This window comes from Galeopterus variegatus, unplaced genomic scaffold (genome assembly GCF_000696425.1).
Source record: "Galeopterus variegatus unplaced genomic scaffold, G_variegatus-3.0.2 Scaffold4194, whole genome shotgun sequence".
NCBI classification, from domain to species: Eukaryota; Metazoa; Chordata; class Mammalia; order Dermoptera; family Cynocephalidae; genus Galeopterus; species Galeopterus variegatus.
This window is the reverse complement of record NW_007730305.1, coordinates 30,926-50,518: the sequence shown is the minus strand read 5'-3', so window position 1 is coordinate 50,518 and position 19,593 is coordinate 30,926. Positions and strand designations below refer to the sequence as shown.

The following is a 19,593-nucleotide window of genomic DNA, read 5'->3' as shown; positions in this document are numbered from 1 at the left end:
TGGTGCTGACAACACCAAGTCAAGGGATGAGATCCCCTTACCGGTCATCTTTAAAAAAAAAAAAAAGCACATCAATATGTTCCTCAAAAGAGTGTATGTTATACAAGTTATAGATTAGAAACATATATTCTAATCAATCTGCAATAAAAATAATTTTAATGTCATTAAAATTTTGAAAAAAATTACTGTGGCTCTGTTGATGCAACTGGCTAAATTCTGATTTCTACCTATCTTTTCATAGGGTAGTTTCATAGGGTAGTTCAAATGATTTTGTTAAATAGCTCTAAATAATAAATGCATTAAGCTACAAGTAGAAATTAGGCAACTGAGTGAAAGAAACTTTGGTGGTGAGGGGCACTTAAATAGGGTAATTCCACTTAATATCAGTATAATATAAAATATTCTTATTTAATTCAATATGCTTCTTCAAATATATTCTTGCTAATTTTTAAAAATAAAACAACAATAATATTTTTGTTGTTTTTTAAATTTACTTCTTGAAAGAACTAAGGTAAGTAAGTGCTGGTAGTGAGAACAATAGAATTCTGATCTTAAGAACAGGTCTAAGCAAAATACAGAAATCTCAAATAGGTGTAGAATTAAAGTAGCATACTTGTTCAAGTAATGGAGAAAGGAGGAAGAGAAGGAGGAGTAACAGAGTGTGAGTTTAGAGGAAGAGAGTGACCAGAAACAGAGTTTCTCAGGACAGAGGACTGATGCCACTTTCACGGGTGTCAGGGGTGAGAGGTGTCTGAAGGTGACATCAGACGGAAGTGGAACTGAGCCAAGAAAGAAACACAGAACCTGCAGATAAAGACACTTCTCTACCCCTACTGTCTTCCCATTTCCATGAAAGCAGAAGTTTGCTTTATCAAAACCACCTAAACAAATGAATATATTCATATCTGAGGATGGAAACAAGGATGGCTTGTTTTCATATTATGTATTAGTGCAGTGGTTTCATGCAGCCTATTTACAGGAAATATAATATGGACCCAAGAAACTTTAGTGCTACTAAACAAAAACTGATGGTATAGAACTATTTATTTAAAAACTGGTGGTCACTTTAGTAGAGATTATATCCCCACCTAAAATTCTCCTAGACATTACAGGATCCAAAAGTATTAAATGCTTACAAGTTTGGTTTAAAATGTTATTATCCAAGTAAGCCAATCCAAATTCCATGAACGTTTACTCTTCGATATTCAGAATTAGAACAAAATAATATGATACAATGAATTAAGATATCAGCTGCAAGACATATTTGAACAGTTAACTTTCTTTAAAATATCTTCTGGCCAAAATAAATTGTAAGAGAAAATTAATGAATACTGAACAGAAACTACTGTGTTATAAAAAAGGATTACATTTTTACATCTCCCCCTAACTCCTCCAGGTGAATTTTACCTTTTTGTTTTTCCATCTACTGAAAATTAAGGACAAATTACTCATTAATCTTGAACAACATCATGCCAGGGTAAAAGAAAATAAGTTTAGGGTCTTTGGCAAAACAATTTAAGTAATAGTGTAAGATCATCTGTACTTATGTCTATATAATTTTGCATTTACCTATGTGAAATAGTGTTAATGTTTACAGGTTCAAAGTAATTACAGAAAATATGGACGTTTAAAATCCCAGATTTTTAGAAGTTGAAAAAGGAAAGTAATCCAGAAGTGATCTTGTCTTCTGAAAGACTCAGAGAGGTTGCCAAAAACAAAAAATAACTTTTTTGTAAAGTTCTTTCTTATGGATGGAAAAAGTTTAGATTTTATGACAATTATCAGACAAAGCCCCTTGCTTTAAAAACAGATATTCTGGGCCGGCTCAGTGGCGCACTGGAGAGTGCGCCGCTTGGGAGCACGGCGGCGCTCCCACCGAGGGTTCGGATCCCATGTGGAGACCGGTTCCTGCTCACTGGCTGAGCGAGGTGCGGGCGCGACACCGAGGGTTGCGATCCTGTTACCGGTCAGTAAAGAAGACAAAAAGGAAAAAAAAAAACAGACATTCTTCTCCCATGCAGACAACAATTTTATGACAGTCAACAAATAATTCATTCTTAGAACCAATCTGTTTTGCCATCCTTAAATAAGAACTATTAAGAGCTAGAATAAAAAGGGCAAAATAAACCCAAACTAAGAGAAATGCTTTTTTCTAGAATTTTTGTGTATAATCCAGAGAAATTTTAACAGAAACAATGACAAAACCAAAAACAACAAAAAGAGACAAGTATGAAAATCCACAAAGCAGAAAACAAACAGCCAAAGTGTGCTGTTTTCTTAAAACCATTTTCTGCTTACCAACTTCTGCTGCTGAGATTTCTACCCTTTTTTGTTTGTATGATTTTCCCTCCAAAGTGCCCTAAGGTAGAAGAGCACAGGCTCCTATTTACTAAAGTAACACTACACTCAACTACCTAGCTCTCTTATTTTTTCAGTGTGTCAAGAGAAGCCACAATTGGAGTGCAATTTACATAAATACAAAGTGCTTTTTAGCTCCATTGACTGTTTCAAAGAAAACTCTAAGTTAAATGTAATACACCTCTGGGGTCCTTTCCCCTTAATTCACAGTTAATGGAAACTCAAAATCTGAGTTTTAAATTAGCCCAGTTTCCTATGGAGTGTGGTATTCCTAAAATGATTTTTACTGACCCTCCCTTACCTTTTTAATTTAGAGACCAACCTAGAAAGGTACAAAAATACATACTCTATTGTCTTAAAATCCAGGGAGGAAAAAAAGTTGGCAATTTAGTTCCCTGAAACATGAAGCTGAGTAGGAAACTAACAATCTTTTTAAAGAGGGCAGGTGCAGAGCCAGCCCGGGGACCCGAGGCATGTAGCTGAAGACCAGACCCCCCCAGCCCCCACAACCAGGCACACTGCTAGCACCTCGGGGCCTGCCTGGGGACCCGACACATGGAGCCAGGGACAGTACATCCCTCCCACAACCAGGCACACCACCAGAGCCTTGGGGCCAGCCTGGGGACCCAATGCATGGATCCAGGGACTAGACCCACTCCCACAACAAGGCACATTGCCAGTGCCAAGGAGCATGCCAAAAACATCACCTCCATCTGAGTGGCCCACCACAGCCACCAGAGTAACCATGGTTGCTGCAAAAGCAGCTAGATGCCACAACCACCACGCAGATGGCCTGCCAGACACTGGAGTGCATTGACACAACGAGAGTCAACAGCAGAGACCAAAGAAAAGAACAGAATGTCTCTCTTCACAAAGCCCATTCCAGAGTGACAGAAGAAGCATCTGCTCTATGATAATATTGAGGGACCCAAATACACCTCTCAGAATTGGACAGATCATCTAGGCAACAAATCAAAGAGTAACCATTACTCTTTCAGAGGGGGAGAAGAAATCTAGGGTCATCAGAGGTGGGAGGGGGGAAAGAGGGAGGATGGGAAGAGACTGGACAAGGGGCATAAAGAATAAGTACGATTTGTAATAATACGTATACTAGTAATGTTGATTTGATCAACATATGTCAACATTGAACCCCCAAAATATGTATAATCAATTATGATTCAATAAAATTTTTTTTAAAAATGGAAAGAAAAAGAGGGCAGGTTGTTGGATAAAGATGACAGGAGAAATTATTATTTTTTTTTTGTCTTTTGTCTTTTTCCGTGTCCGGCAACGGATCGCAACCCTCAGTGTTGCCCCCGTACCGGACCGGGGACCGGCAACGGGATTGCAAACCTCGGTGTTGCCCCCGCGCCTCGCTCAGCCAGTGAGCGGGAACTGGTCTGTATGTGGGATCCGAACCCTCGGGCGGGAGCGCCGCTGCGCTTCCCAAGCGGCGCACTATCCAGTGCGCCACCGGGCCGGCCCGAGAAATTATTTTGACAGAAGGAAATAATCCATGAAAGGATTTACAGTGGGGAATAGGCAGGAGTGTGATGAGGCTATGGACTCAGAAGACTAGTGAGATTCATCCCATTAGCTGTTCTAGGCTCTGTTCAGCATAAGCCTTCTATTGTTTTGTATTTTAAAAGTTGGATCTTCCTAAAAGTGATACTTAACAGAAATAACATTTCTCCCTTGAATGCAGTATTTTATTGATGTTCGTTATCAGTTAATGTTTAATGTCAAATAATTAAGATTAAAAGGGGAACAAGTAACACCTGCTATTTGATGATGTGCTGAGAGTAGGAAACTGTCTGGCTCTGATCCACTGAGTATCCTAGTCTACTCTCACACTCACAGAGTTGTGTTGTGGCAAGCCAGCCTGTTTGCTTACTGAGTCACTTTGTTTACAGTCTTGTTACTCCTTGTCATCCTCTATGAGGCTGGGGGTTTTCCCTGACACTCCTTAAGAGTAACACATTCTATTTTAACTTAATATTCAAAATTAAAAATTAAGCTGGATATCTTTAGTCAAAGTCCTCAGTCTCATTTTACCCATTACCCTTATATTAGAAATTTTATTGCAAACAACCTGGTATAAAAGGCTTGAGATACTTTTAAGCCCTAGGAACCTATAAGTTTTTATTTAATAAATATTGAGTTTGATATGCATGTGGCACTCTACAGAAGAATCAGATACAAATAGAAATTAATAGGTTCGGGCCGGCCCGTGGCTCACTCGGTAGAGTGCGGTGCTGATAACACCAAGGCCCCAGGTTCGGATCCTATATAGGGATGGCCGGTTTGCTCACTGTCTGAGCCGTGCTGCTGATAACACCAAGCCAAGGGTTGAGATCCCCTTACCGGTCATCTTTTTTTTAAAAAAAAAAAACAAAAAAAGAAATTAATAGGTTCTAGTGTTCTATAGCACAGTAGGTTGACTACCAAAAAAAGAAATTAATAGGTTCTAGTGTTCTATAGCACAGTAGGTTGACTACAATTAACAGTAATTTATTGTATATTTCAAAATAGCTAGAAGATTTTGAATGTTCCCAACACACAAAATGATAAATGTTTGAGGTGATAGATATCCCAATTGCCCTGATTTGATCATATACACTATATACATGTATCAAAATATCACATGTACCCCATAAATATGTACAATTATTATGTATCAATTTTTAAAATTGTGGTAAAATGTACATAATAAAATTTACCATTTTAGCCATTTTTTAAAAAATCTGTTTTCCTATATTATCATTAATTATTCCACCATCCTCATAATTATCCCAGCCAAAAAATTGGAAGTTATCCTAAGACACCTCCTTCCTTAATCCCATATCTAATAAGTTTCTATATCCTTTCCATTTGTCTGAGTCTCTCTTGGCTTTGATGCTTGAGTGCCAGTTTCTTAATTTAGACGAATTCTAATCATCTATCTATTGGTTGGTCTATCTCCTGGTCTGGCTCCCTTCTATTCTTTATACTGTTTACAGTTAACTTTATTAAAATACAAATCTGATCATACTACTATAGTGCTTAAATTTCTTCCATGGCTCCACATTGCTTTCAGGAAAAAGTCTAAATTTCTTAGTACAACATGTTTGACCTTTAAACTTCTACCTGCTTTCCATCCTCATCTCCCATGACTTATCCCTCTCTGCTACTCTCTAGTCTCACTGAGCCACTTGGCATTTCCCAAGCATGTCACCTTGTCTCCTGATTGTATCTTCAAACAAATTCTTCACTCTTCCTGGAATACAGCTTTCCCATGTGCTTGGCTCCTGCTGACCCTCATCACTCAGCTCTGGCATTCTGCCCCGAGAAGGCTTGCTGAACCACTGTTATCCTACAGTGGCCTTCTGTAATTACTTAGTAGACTTTACAATATCAATAGCATTGATTTTCTTTCTAATCTCCTCTAACACCTCAAGTATTGCTGGAACGCAAGAACTGTGTCTTATTTTATGTCTGTATCCTTGATGCCTGACAAAAGTGGAGAGTGTAAATTGAATAACTGTTTGTTAGACTGAATGTGTGGTCAATATTTTATTCAGGCTCTATCAAACAAATGGAAGCACCTCTCTAACTATGATACATTGTTTCCTTTGAATCACAATATTTTGACTCACAATATTTAGGAAACATTCTCCAATTACACAAATTCCCTACTCTGATCCAGATTGATCCCTCTGCCCCAATGAGATTATTATAATTACAGTACTTATCTAAACACATTTATGATAGTTTCTTTCTGGTCTCTCATATGAAAATGTAAACTTCTGAAGGGCAGGGAATTCTGTAACTCATAAGGACTTAGTACACAATTATATGTCTCGAGGAACTTTATAAATACTAGCTGAGTCCTAAAAATGAACAGAAAAGACTGCTCAAGAAAGAGAACTGGGTTATTTACTAGAGACCAAATTAGGCTATTAAAAGAAAGTAATGTCAATGTATCATCCTTTAAAAAAACAGATATTGCATCGCAGCTCTGACATTCTTCCAAACTAACCTCAGTCTTGTTGAACACTCTCCTCCTTCTTTGGCTACCCATCCAATGTCTGCAAAAGATGCCACTGCATCCTCTCCTGGGTGGTCGGGACTCCGTTCTGTTTCATGGCTGGTAAGCTGTAAGTTACAAATAGGGAAAATTCTTCATCTGACACCAAACCATTAGAGTAAAAATTTTTACTCGCCTAAAGGAAAATCATCAGCTATAGCATTACAAATACATGGGTGGATTCTAACATTTCCACTAAAGTCTCCAGGAAAGAGATCATTAGTCATATCGTACTGTTACTTATGGTGTATGATAATCTCTGAACTATAATTTAACTTTTTAGTTTGCATTTTACAAGTTAATTTTTTAAAATCTCCTTTCATCCTAAAACATTAAGAAATATTTTTTAATCTAAGCATTAGAAACACTTTTTTATGAAGAGATTTAATAAAAAAAAGTGGGGGGAAGACGGGTATCAAAGTATAAGAACAAGAACAAGCCAGTGACCAATTTGTACTAAATCCAGGAATATTTTTAAATGACTATTATATGGCTATGTTGTTATAATGTTGAAAATGTTTATAAAAGTACCTTAAATCTCTTTAAATAAAAGGAGTAACTCAATACTCATGAACAAAGACTGGCCCATGGCTCACTTGGGAGAGTGTGGTACTGATAACACCAAGGCCACGGGTTCAGACCCCTATATAGGGATGGCCGGTGCGCTCACATGGGAGAGTGTGGTGCTTGCCGGTCATCTTTAGGGGAAAAAAAGAAAAACAAAAAAAAACTCATGAACAAAAAATACAAATAGCAATAGAACAGAATTCTCCAGCTAAACACATGGACGAAGAAAAAAATTGAAAATAAATACAACAAAGAAAAAGTATGCATATTCTGAAATTTATCTTGAAAAAAATGAAAAGATAACTTAATTGAATTAAATTTAGGTTTTGTTATGTATAAATGCCTCAGAGTCAGAAGATCAACAAATAATTTTTAATTTATCAGATTAACATAATACTTCCTAAAAGTTGGAATGAAGCTTAAAGAAAAAAGAAAAACAATTCACACTTTTTAACTGAAGAAAAAGATATGAAAGACCAAAGAGATTTACTCATTATTGTATTTATCAGAAAGGTTATACTGGGATTCATGCATTATTCATGGCTTGTTAATGCTATCATCGCCAAGTCAAACTTTTGGAAGTGACACTTAAATAATGCCTCTTCCTTAAACGCAAAACATACCATACAAACACATAATACTAACACAGTTAAAAGTTTAAAATTTTAACTGAACCTTTCAGCTATTGGTAGGTGTACTCATTCTAGTATCACAATTAAGTAACATTATCAAGTTAATAAAGTAGCATTGAAAAATGACATTTTTAACAGTAACATACTAAGAAGATCAAGTATCTAAAATGCCTTAAATTACGGCTCTTGAGGAACACAGGTGGGTACATAAGAGAAAACAAGTTCTTTTAAATGAGTAGAGATTTAAGAATCTAACCCTTGGGGAGTGGAGTGGGGGGAACCACAAAAAACCTAATAATGGAATTAAGATGAAAAGGCTTTCAAAATACTAATGTTCTCCATGTAGTGGAAATAATTTGTGGTCACAAGAGGAAAAAAGTATAAACTTCAGTAAATAAATTCTTAAGGTATATAATCAAAGGTGAATCAAAGGAATATTTTTATACTTTTCCCTATGTATTTCAGAAACTTATCCAAATAAGTCAATATCCAAAAAGATATTCAGCAAATAGGTATCTTATACCACTTAAATAACTTTACTGGGCATCACATTTGAGCATAAGAAATCTGATAATATTCTGCCCCTACCCATTACTGAAAATAGAATGGTACCTTGATATTCCTTTAACACTGTAATAAGGATATTCTAAGTGGGTTATGTGGAGATCCATTCAGTAGGAAGGTCCCCAAACCTCGTGGAAGCAACTAGAAGATATGGCATTTAATGGGCTATTTTGTACAAGTGAGAGAAATCCTAAGATTAAAACCTGAATGGTGCCTTCCTAAAGGGCTAGTTCCTGAAGATCAATCTGATCATAACCCTATGTTTAGAAAATAAAATTTTGTCCCATTAGTTACTAGTTAGTAGAAAGTTAGGTATATTTAAGAAAAAATCTAGTTTTGACTTTAAGACTTCTTACTTTTCTATAAGTTACAAAAATTGCTGTTTTCTTCCAAAATATTTATGTTTTTCTCATAACATACACTCAAAGATATAGAAGTTAACTCACTTTCAGGGAATCTTAAGTGGCAATTAAGAATCAAACATATTTCTCAATTTTACATCTGTAATACTTACATTAAACATGAAATGTTTCTTTTTGCACAAACTTTAAAAAAGTAACAAACTATTCCATGGACTTAGTTTGCAAGTTAGTTAAGAATTAATTATGCTTAGAAATAATACCATATCTATAACATGTAATTCAATGAGACAATAATGTTAGTGATACTGTCAAGATCAATTCCAAAATTGATAAGATGTGTCACTCATTTCTACTTGATATCCTGTCTCACAAAACAAAGTATTTCTGATATATAAGTAAAACTCATTCAAAAGACAAAGCTGAAAAAAAATATCTTTTTTAAAGGGCCATCTCAGGTGTTTCTGAGGGAAACATTCATCGAGTGACATAAGCATGGAATGGGAAGGAAAATTTCCAGGACAATTCACTTAGTAAAAAACAAGTCAAGGTGAAGTCAGCACTGGCAAGGGAGACTGATGGTAAGAAGTTCTTGGAAGTATGATTTAGACACCACTACTGACATGCATGGATGACAGATGAAAAGTTTGTAAAAGAAAAGGACTTACGAAAGTTCCCAGCAAGGTCCTGTCTTACTATAGCTATTGTTAGTAGGAAAGAAAAGTGAAGAGAGAGGAATTTTTTTTTTCAAAATCACATTCCATTCAGAGCAAAAATTCAGTATTACATTTGCATTTTTACTGATTTTAAGAAGTTCAATTTAACATTTGAGAAAATTTAAATTACCCAAAATTCAATTATATTTTAGGAATCTTACCAAGACAACTTTATAGTTAATATAAAGTATTCTGATGATGTAAAACTATATCAAGGAAATAGATTCATTTGATAAAATGCATACGAGTAAAAATACAAATATTGTACAAAAGTTGAAATACTTAAAATAAAAATATTAGCAAAGCTAATTTTGTCCTCACGACTTTTCATAAATAAACACGTTGTTACTGGGAACTAGGATTCTCTGCAAAGACAGGCATAACAGTAAATGAACTCAGTGTATTTTACCATTTGTTTATAGCCACATACAAAATGTGCATTCTTAAAAGCAACATAGTAAAATAATAATCTCTAGCTTTTTATCTATGTCCTATCTTTAGGATTTAATTATTTCTCTTTTTCTACCATTGTTATCACTGTAAGAAAAATTGAAAGCAGAATTTCTATATTTTAATACAGTGACATACAGTGACACCAATTGGCCAGGTGGTATACCTGTGTGAAGAAGAGCAGTCTGAGCTGCCCAGTTAATTCAGTTGGTTAGAGCATGGTGCTAGTGACACCAAGGTCAAGGGTTCAGTTCCTTGTACCAGCCAGCCAACCAAAAAAAAAAAGAAAGAAAGAAAACTAGTCTGAAAGATGGAATGCTCAATCAAGTATTCTAGCCCAGACTCAGCCATTAATGATTCTGAATAATATGGTCACTTTTTAAAAAATTTATTTTATTTTTTTAATTGACAAATAAAGTAGTATATATTTATCATGTGCAACATGTTGTCTTGCAATATGTATACTGTGGAATGGCTCAATCTAGCTGATTAACATATGCATTACATCAATACTTATTTTTTCTGGTGAAAACACTTAAAATCTACTCTACCAGCAATTTTCAAAATACACTTGGTTCTTACCACAGAGAAATAAGTGCATGAGGTGATGAATACACTAACTACCCTGATCCAATCACTATACAACATACATATGTATCAAAATATCAAACTGTACCCCATAAATATGTACAATTACAATGTATCAATTAAAATAAATTAATAAAAAAGCCAATACATTGTTATTAACCATAGTCACCATGCTGTACAACAGATCTCTTGTGTGCCACCTTTTTTAAAATTGAACATTTATTAAAAGTTTCTATATATGACAAACCTAGAATGGGGGAGGGGCAGGGAAGGGAACAGGCAAGGGAGTAGAGAGACAAGAGGGAGGAAAATGTGTGTGGAAAGGAGGAAAACAATCCTGGAGGGTAATAACAGCATCCTCAAGGAAAAACAAGTTCTTAAGAGATCAGTTACTGAGTTTGAATAAAGTGGCCACAAACATTTGTGAGTTTTGCAGTTAATCTTCAAACTACTATTCCACACTGCCTAATTTATAAAAACATAATACTCATAGCTAGATTCCGTTATACTTAAAGGGCCATTTTACAGTTAAAAATACCAAGAAATGGACATCACATCCAGTATGACCTCACTTGCTAGAATATTCCTGACTATCAAACAGTAACTGAAAAACCAGGGTTACGTCAAACAGTTATTTTATTTTATTTATTTATTTATTTTAAAGATGACCGGTAAGGGGATCACAACCCTTGGCTTGGTGTTGTCAGCACCATGCTCAGCCAGTGAGCAAACCGGCCATCCCTATATGGGATCCGAACCCATGGCCTTGGTGTTATCAGCACCACACTCTACCGAGTGAGCCACGGTCCGGCCCCAGTGATTTTAAATATTAATCTAGGTATGCATCTTTGGATGGCTCAGACATCAAAGATCACTATACCACACTACTAAGTCTCCCACCTCACTAGTTCCTGACAGACTGGCTTTCTCTTAGTTCCTTAAACAATAATGTCTATCTTGCCTTAGGACCTCTGCACATGCTATTCTCCCTGCACACAGTACTCTCCCAACCTTCATCCCTCTCCAACTCTGCAGGGATGGCTCTTTCTAATCCTTAACAGTCATTCCTTCAGAGAGGCCTTCCCTTACCACCACTGTTATTCTCCTCCCTGCTATACACTTTCCTATATGGAATTTATAACAAATTATAATTATACATTTATTAGCATATTTGCTTGTTTAGTATCTCTCCCACTGAATCATATACCCAATAAGGGCTGACATAATGCCTGTATTGTTCACCACTGAATACTAGCACCCCATAAAGCACAGATTTCAAGTTTATTTGTTAAATAAATAAAGATGGGCCATAACAAGTGGCCATGTTACTTCCAGATTTAGTCACGGCATGTGAACTTTAGTTGAACAGAACATTCCCTTCCACCACCAATTCCAACAACCACTCCTTTTAGCCCAAGAAAACAGCTTGGGGTAGGCTTACCAGAGAGAAAAGCATAGTCAGGTTAAATTATCCAGAGGTCTGTTAGTTACAGAGTTAGGATTAAAACTACTACACTACACAGCCAAATTCCCAACCCAGGTTACCCTAAAGTACCTTTTCTGGTAGTACTCAGGATCACTTTTTTTTTTTTTTTTGCCTTAAGTTGTTTTTTTTTAAGCGTAGTACTTATATCCCCAATAAGCTACGCTTACATTCCATGTTTTTCTTTAATTCACACAACTTAAAATTCATGAAAATGCACCCTAAAAATGCATTAGTGATTACTCTCTAAATTGCCAATAGGTAACATGTTGCTGCTTTAAAAAAAAAATCTTTCATTAGCAAAATACTAAAACACAACTTGTGCCTGAGGTCCTCAACCTTAGCAGCATAGGAAGCTCCTGAAGATGTTTTAAAAAACAAATGTATGAAATTCAGATTTAGTAAGTTTTATTTACTTTTTTTTTAAAATTTTTTTTGAAAACGTGACCGGCAAGGGGATCTCAACCCTTGGCTTGGTGTTGTCAGCACCACGCTCTCCCAAGTGAGCTAACCGGCCATCCCTACATAGGGATCTGAACCCGGGGCCTCGGCTGCCCCGAGTGAGCCACGGGGCAGCCCCAGATTTAGTAAGTTTTATTTACTTTTTTTTTTTAATTTTTTTTGAAAACGTGACCGGCAAGGGGATCTCAACCCTTGGCTTGGTGTTGTCAGCACCACGCTCTCCCAAGTGAGCTAACCGGCCATCCCTACATAGGGATCTGAACCCGGGGCCTCGGCTGCCCCGAGTGAGCCACGGGGCAGCCCCAGATTTAGTAAGTTTTAAATGAGCTCCCTAAAAGTGATTTTGCAAGGAGACAGGGAGGCCTGAGCAGGGGTATTTTTTTTTAAAGCTCCTGATGATTTGTGAATATACATCCAGTGTTGAGAATCACTGCAAATCCAAACCTCTGCACCCCTTTCCTCCCAATCCCCTAGAGCTAACTGCTTTTGCAAGGCCCTCCATAATCTGAATTTTCTTTTGGCATCATGAATCTAGAATAATAACTAAGAGACGAAGAAGAGCCTGTTCTTTTAGTCTGTCTTAATATGAGTTCCTATCTCCACAGGGCCATGATACCCAAATATATAAAATGCTTATGTGTAGTTGTGACTTATGGTTGAACTGCATATATGTGAAAGGTATAAAAAGGCCAGGGGAAGTCATTTTTCTTCAACTAAAGTAATCGTGAAGGGTCTAGAGATCCTGTTTTTGAGTGGAAAGTTCCCAACTCATTCCTATTGCTCACTAAATAAAATACCAATAAATCCTATGAGGTTACAAGCAGGTCTTAAATAACATAGCAAAGAAAGTGTCTCTTAAATGCTTTTTACATTTGGTACCTCATTTTATTCCCAGCACAATAGTCATTGTGCCCATTAATTGGATGAAGATGTAACTAAATGTGTTGGTCTGTGTTCTGATTTGTGACCCCAAAAATATAAAGAAATCCAATCTGTATCAGGGAGTGAAACTAGAGAACTAAATAAAATTGTTTGTTCTACAACTGCAAGGTATACAAGAACAACAGCAAAATTGTCATCACCAGCAGTACTTTTATTGTGCACTCACTATGTAGCAGTTACTACACTTGGGGGACTTTACACAGATTACCTCATCTAACACACACAACACAAAATAATGTGCCCCATCACCTATCCTTTATATAGGAGTCTTACCTGACCAATATGTCAGCTGGTACAGTGAAAAGAGGCAGTGATCTATAAAGAACATACTGAGCTTTAACACTTCAGAGGTGGAACCGTTTTGTGGGCAAAGGGTTAGAGCAGATGCCAATGATACCAAGAGAGGAATGGAAGTGAAAGTCAGTAGGAACAGAGGAAGTGAAGAAAAATGAGGCTGAGTTTCAGATGGATCCTCTAAAAGACACTGAACTCACCTGGGATAATGGAAAGACAGGTTTTGACTGCCTAATTCCTGTTTCTAAACTGACCCTGTGAATGTCCGATTCTCAGTTTAATCCATTTTGACTTTGTTTTTGTTTTTGTTTTTATTTTTCTCCTTTTTTGTCTTTTTTTACTGACCAGTAACGGGATCGCAACCCTCGGTGTCGCGCCCGTACCGGGGACCGGCAACGGGATCGCAACACGTTGCGCCTGCACCGCACTCAGCCAGTGAGCGGGAACCGGTCTCCACATGGGATCCGAACCCTCAGCGGGAGCGCCGCCGCGCTCCCAAGCGGCGCACTCTCCAGTGCACCACCAGGCCGGCCCTAATCCATTTTGACTTTTGTCTCCTGAATATGGCCTTATTATAAATGGTGTCTACTCTCCCTGGGCCCCATAGTGGTTCCCCAGTCCCAGACTTTCTATAACAGTATTTAACCATGTTGAACTCCTAGATAGCCCAGATACATTTCCATATCAATTAGCCCCCAAGTGAGCCCCCAAAATTGCAAAAGTGCATTTTCAATTTTATTACTATAAATTTCATACTTTTGAAGACTAAATTTTTTATATTTCCCAAAGGAATAAAAAATTGAAATACAAAGGAATAATGGCACATGTAAAACATCTTACTAAGTAGCAAACAAAACACTCACTTTAACATTGATGTTAAATTTAAAAGCACTGGGCCGGCCCATGGCTCACTCGGGAGAGTGCGGTGCTGATAACACCAAGGCCCCGGGTTCGGATCCCATATAGGGATGACCGGTTCGCTCACGGGCTGAGCGTGGTGCTGACAACACCAAGTCAAGGGTTAAGATCCCCTTACCGGTCATCTTTTAAAAAAAAAAAAAAAAGAAAAGAATGGTGGTACTTTAAGTACCTGAAGTAACATAAGGCCTATGTTTGAGGTCACTCAGGGCTTAACAACTGCTTAGCTTATTACATCCTTCTAAATCTTCACATATGCATTCTTAAGAGTGAAAAATGTCTTAAAGATCTTGAATAATCAGTTCATAGAAGAACTAAAATTAGAAAGACTTTACTGTGGTTTTTAATTGTCTTTTATCTGACGGACAGTGGCATCAATGGGGGAAAACAACAAAGAAAATGCTTTATGAACCATCTCGCCTAATTATACTCCTAATGTACATATTAATATCAAAATTTGAAATATATAGTCTTCAGCCATACCACCCTGAACGTGCCCGGTCTCATCTGATCTCGGAAGCTAAGCAGGGTCGGGCCTAGTTAATACTTGGATGGGAGTCTGCCTAGGAATACCGGGTGCTGTTGGCTTTAAAAAAAAAAAAAAACTTGAAATATATAAAATACAGTACCTGAAACTGAACTCTTGGACACTGAATCAGAGATAAATTAGTCCCAATTTTCCTTACAATACTTCGAGATGAACCATATGGCTTCCCAGACCAAAGTACCTGAGGAAGTAGGAAAAACCAAAAGTTTAATTGCAAGACTTATAGAACTGCTAATACAAAGCATTGGACAATTATTTGCCTGACATGCTAACACATTAATTACAGGATCAGAATACTCTAAATCTTATAGAAAATAAGCTAATATTTCTCAATTCAAAATTAAAGAATATATATAACTGGTTATTATTAATGCAATAAAGTTTAATGTAAGGTATTATATAAAAATGTAAAAGAATAGTAATTTTTAAATAATACTATATTTGGTGTAAAAACTTTATTTTCATCAGGTTTTCACACTATTCTGCAAAGGAAACACTATTTTACCTCTTCTGCTATACTTTCAGTTTTAGAATTTTAATACACATAATTTTTTTTAAACTATGAGCTACTTTTGCTATATGAGAATTTTCAAAACAAACCCAAATTAGTACAAAGTTCAAAATCTGAATTTGTAACATGCAGAGTGCTGCATGTCGTTTGCTGCACAAAAGTGCCTGGCCAAGGGTGAGTTTTTTTTAAACTATGAGCTACTTTTGCTATATGAGAATTTTCAAAACAAACGCAAATTAGTACAAAGTTCAAAATCTGCATTTGTAACATGCAGAGTGCTGCATGTCGTTTGCTGCACAAAAGTGCCTGGCCAAGGGTGAGCAGGGGATGAAATCCAGGTGCACTGCTCACCAAGCACTGCCTGTTCTTGGGATGCCTCATCCCCAGAGGAAAGGCGCCTTTTCCTAATTTGCACAAAGGTGCCAAGTGGGCTAGTGGCAGCCCTAGTGAGCAGAATTTCTCAGATGAAATCATAATACGCACAGGACATTATGCTATGCTTAAAGCAAAACCAAAAATAAACCCCCAAAGCAAAAACCAAACAAAAATCATACATGTAGAAAGTGAAATCATTACAAATTGTACCTTGAAACTTCTCCCCAAGTATATGGTCTTTCCTTAAAAAGAAAAACTATCCATTTGTTTTGAGTGCTATACTTGAAAGCCTGGACAGAAGAGGTAAAGAAAGGTATTATGCTATTAAAAGCAATTTTCAAAGAATGAGAATGATATGACTACTATACTTAATTCATCAAATTTTAACCCTCAGTTATATCCTAAAGACTAAATAAATGGTAACAAATAAGATGGGTATAGATTCTGAGCAATGGACATCATCCCTTTTTTAAGGTCACTCCAAGGCCATTCTAATTTGAAGAATAAAATTACCCTAATACAAACTATGTCGAAGCAATTGGTCATTGTAGACAGTGGCAGTTCCAACATCTAAGCCAAACTAGACCTTTAGACAATTCTTAAAGTACATACAACTTATAAATGTAGCATAGAAGCAATCTGATTTCTTAGATTTTTAGCAACCAAACCCAATTTAGGGATAACAGTATGAGTTAAAGTGAAGTTCATGAGAGTATACATGAGGTACTTCAAAAGGTTCATGGAAAGATTTGTATTATTTTTCAATTCTAACTTTCCATAGACCCACTGAAGCACCCTTGTATAATTCCCCTGGCACCTGCCTCATCTTTTACATAATTTTTATCATATATGTTCAAGGTTTCACTGATTCTTACCTAGGAGATTTCCAGAAAGTACTATGATCTATACTGGCTATGATAACCAACAAAAAAACTAATTCTGCCTTTGTAAATGTAAATAAAAAAGGATGGTACAGATTGGAAAAGTGGTCAGTAGAAAGGTAGGAGGATATCAATATTAAAATATAAATATTATACAAAGAATTTAAGAGGCAAAATTATTCTGAAACTTAGAGCAAAACATTATCCACACCAATGATCATACAAGGATTTATCACACAAGTTGTCTTATCAACATGTGAGGACTAAGAGGAGGAAAAACTTCTGACTAGAGGAAAATAGGGAGCCTCACAATTCTACAAAGTCAACATAAGAGCCCTTTCCCCCACCCCCCAAAAAGAACATAAGTAAATAATTTTAAAACAGACAATATTTTAGCAAACTTATAAAACTCATACATTTTAGTAGGTCTCAGTCATTTAAAAATAAATCCATGGGGCAATAGTAACTACACCATTCAGTCATTTCTCTTCTTGAGTCCTCTATTTAGTCACAAGTCAAAATTCTTGTGATGTAGGAGAAATAGAATGCTATTTGTGTATCACAATATGACAATTACATAGTCTAAAGTGAATCTTCCTCCCCTACAGTAAACAAACATCTTGCTTGGAGATGAAGAGGACAAAAAGCTTACAAAGAAAAACTTACAAAGGATTTGCCAAAGTCAGGAACTAATGTTTCTGCCAGCTTTTAGCAGTCCTCGATATGCATGCTGCAGGGTTAAGTTTCAACTATTATCTTTCCATCTGTTTAATATCAGAAGGAAAGAATACCACCTGCCTTCTACAAAAGAAGTGGCCAATGATTCAGCTTTTAATTATAAGGAATAAGTAGACTATTTAGGTTTCTTCTACAAAGTCAAAGGAAGGAAAAGACAGATTGCTATATGTGATTATTTTTCAAGCATACACAGTAGACTAACAATTTTCTTCTGTTACCCATAAATTGCATAGTACTCAGCACCAAGAAATATGAAGCAAGGGTCTATGTAAGCTGAAATATTTAGAAAGAAGAGCCACAACCATTATTGGATGGTAGGAAAAAGTGAGGGAAAGAGCAGCTAACTTCCAGGAACTCCAAAACTAGGTCTTAGTACTTTTCTATTTTTTTCTATTTAGCCCTCATCAAAGGGGAGAAATTGTAAATAGCTGTGAAGAAACAGTGAACAGATGGTACTGAAAAGTCACCATCTGTGTACTGGGAGGCTGTATGACCCAAGTGCATCTCCTACCCTAACTTGTGGCTGAACTGTGTCCTTGAAGTACACTGGTTTGGAGAAAGGAAGACTTCCTCTAAAGATGAACTGGCATTAATATTTTTTTCAGATATAAGAGAAGGCAGGGAAAAAACTGTCCTCTTAACTAGATAATTCACTTTCATTAAGAAATAATTAAACAGAAAAACATGCTTTTGCTTTATCTACAAAAACTGCTTATAAATAATCCAGTAATGAATTTGTGTATGTATGTGTGTGCACGTCTGTCTAGTAATGACAGTCCATAACATTTAGCAACAGTGTTTGACAGTGATGACAGTGAGGAGGGGGAAGGCAACAGGAAAGTAACTTGTTCTTTTTCAACATCATGAATTGCTATTGTAGCAGTGCTGACGTGTGAGCTGGAATCTGAAGCTTTCATCTGTCTCATCCATGATGACTGCATTCAAGCTTTATGTAGTAGTTCATTTGTTATAGACTAGTTTAATCCATATTATTGTTTGGAAGAAACTATTTAGCAGGAAAAACTATATATTAATTCTAAGTAAATATCTTTTTCTAAAAACAAACTATGTGATATTAATGGAGAAGTTCATGTATCTCTGAAATTACACACGAAATTTTGTGTGTATGTAACATTTTTCTGGGAAGAAAGTCCATACCATTAGCCAAATTTTTAAGGAGCCTAGGACCCAACAAAGTGTAAATTCTTATTTCCAAGGGAGCCAAGAAAAAATAAAAAGTGTGTGTTGGGGTGAGATGGGTTGGAGATTGGAAGATGAAACTCTATTACAATTTTCAAAATCCCTAACTGAAGATTAACACTTCCCTCAGTTTTCTTCCTTATTCTAAATTCCTAGCTACATTCACAATCCTCCTCCAAGGCACAAGAGGAAAATAAGGGTAGGTCTATATTACTAATACAATACTTAGATATTTGTGTGGCTGGCCAGTTGGTGAGAATGCAATGACACCAAGGTCAAGGGTTCAGATCCCCTACCAGCCAGCCGCGAAAAAAAAAAAAAAAAAAAATCTGCTATAACTTTTTCAAACATAAAATACCGAGATTAATCAGAATCACATTAGCTTCACACTATTCTTACTTTCTCCAGTTTAAAAACATTTCTGTTTAAGGGCATAAATATAATAATAGGTTGGGGAAAAGGTTGAACATATTTAAATATACGTTTTTTTTTTTTTTTTTTAAAGATGACCGGTAAGGGGATCTTAACCCTTGGCTTGGTGTTGTCAGCACCACGCTCACCAGTGAGCAACCGGCCATCCCTATATGGGATCCAAACCCGTGGCCTTGGTGTTCTCAGCACCACACTCTCCCGAGTGAGCCACGGGCCGGCCCTAAATATACGGTTTTAAATTCAAACAAATGTTGAGGCAAAATGGAAGGCAGTGAAGAGAAAAATTAAGCCACAGCACAACATTTTGTTGTTTATATAAAGTGGCCCAAATTATTGACCCCTCTATGCTTCCATGTTCTCATCTATAAAATGGGGACAATATCTACTTCATGCGCAGACTGAACATTAAGTGAGTTAAAATATTTATAATGTCTTTAATATGGGGCCGGCCGGGTGGCGCACTGGATAGTGCGCCGCTTGGGAAGCGCGGCGGCGCTCCCGCCCGAGGGT

At 36.6% G+C, this 19,593-nt stretch overlaps 1 protein-coding gene across 1 annotated transcript in view; it reads right to left on the bottom strand.

The window, feature by feature from the left end:
* The window catches only part of MTFR1 (mitochondrial fission regulator 1), a 41,506-nt gene that overhangs the window by 8,815 nt on the left and 13,098 nt on the right, over positions 1 to 19,593 (bottom strand). Inside the window, exons 3-4 of the mRNA XM_008586975.1 lie at positions 15,029 to 15,127; positions 6,377 to 6,492 (exon numbers count right to left, since the gene is read on the bottom strand). Coding sequence (XP_008585197.1) covers positions 6,377 to 6,492; positions 15,029 to 15,127 — 215 coding nt within the window. The remainder of the gene's footprint in view (positions 1 to 6,376; positions 6,493 to 15,028; positions 15,128 to 19,593) is intronic.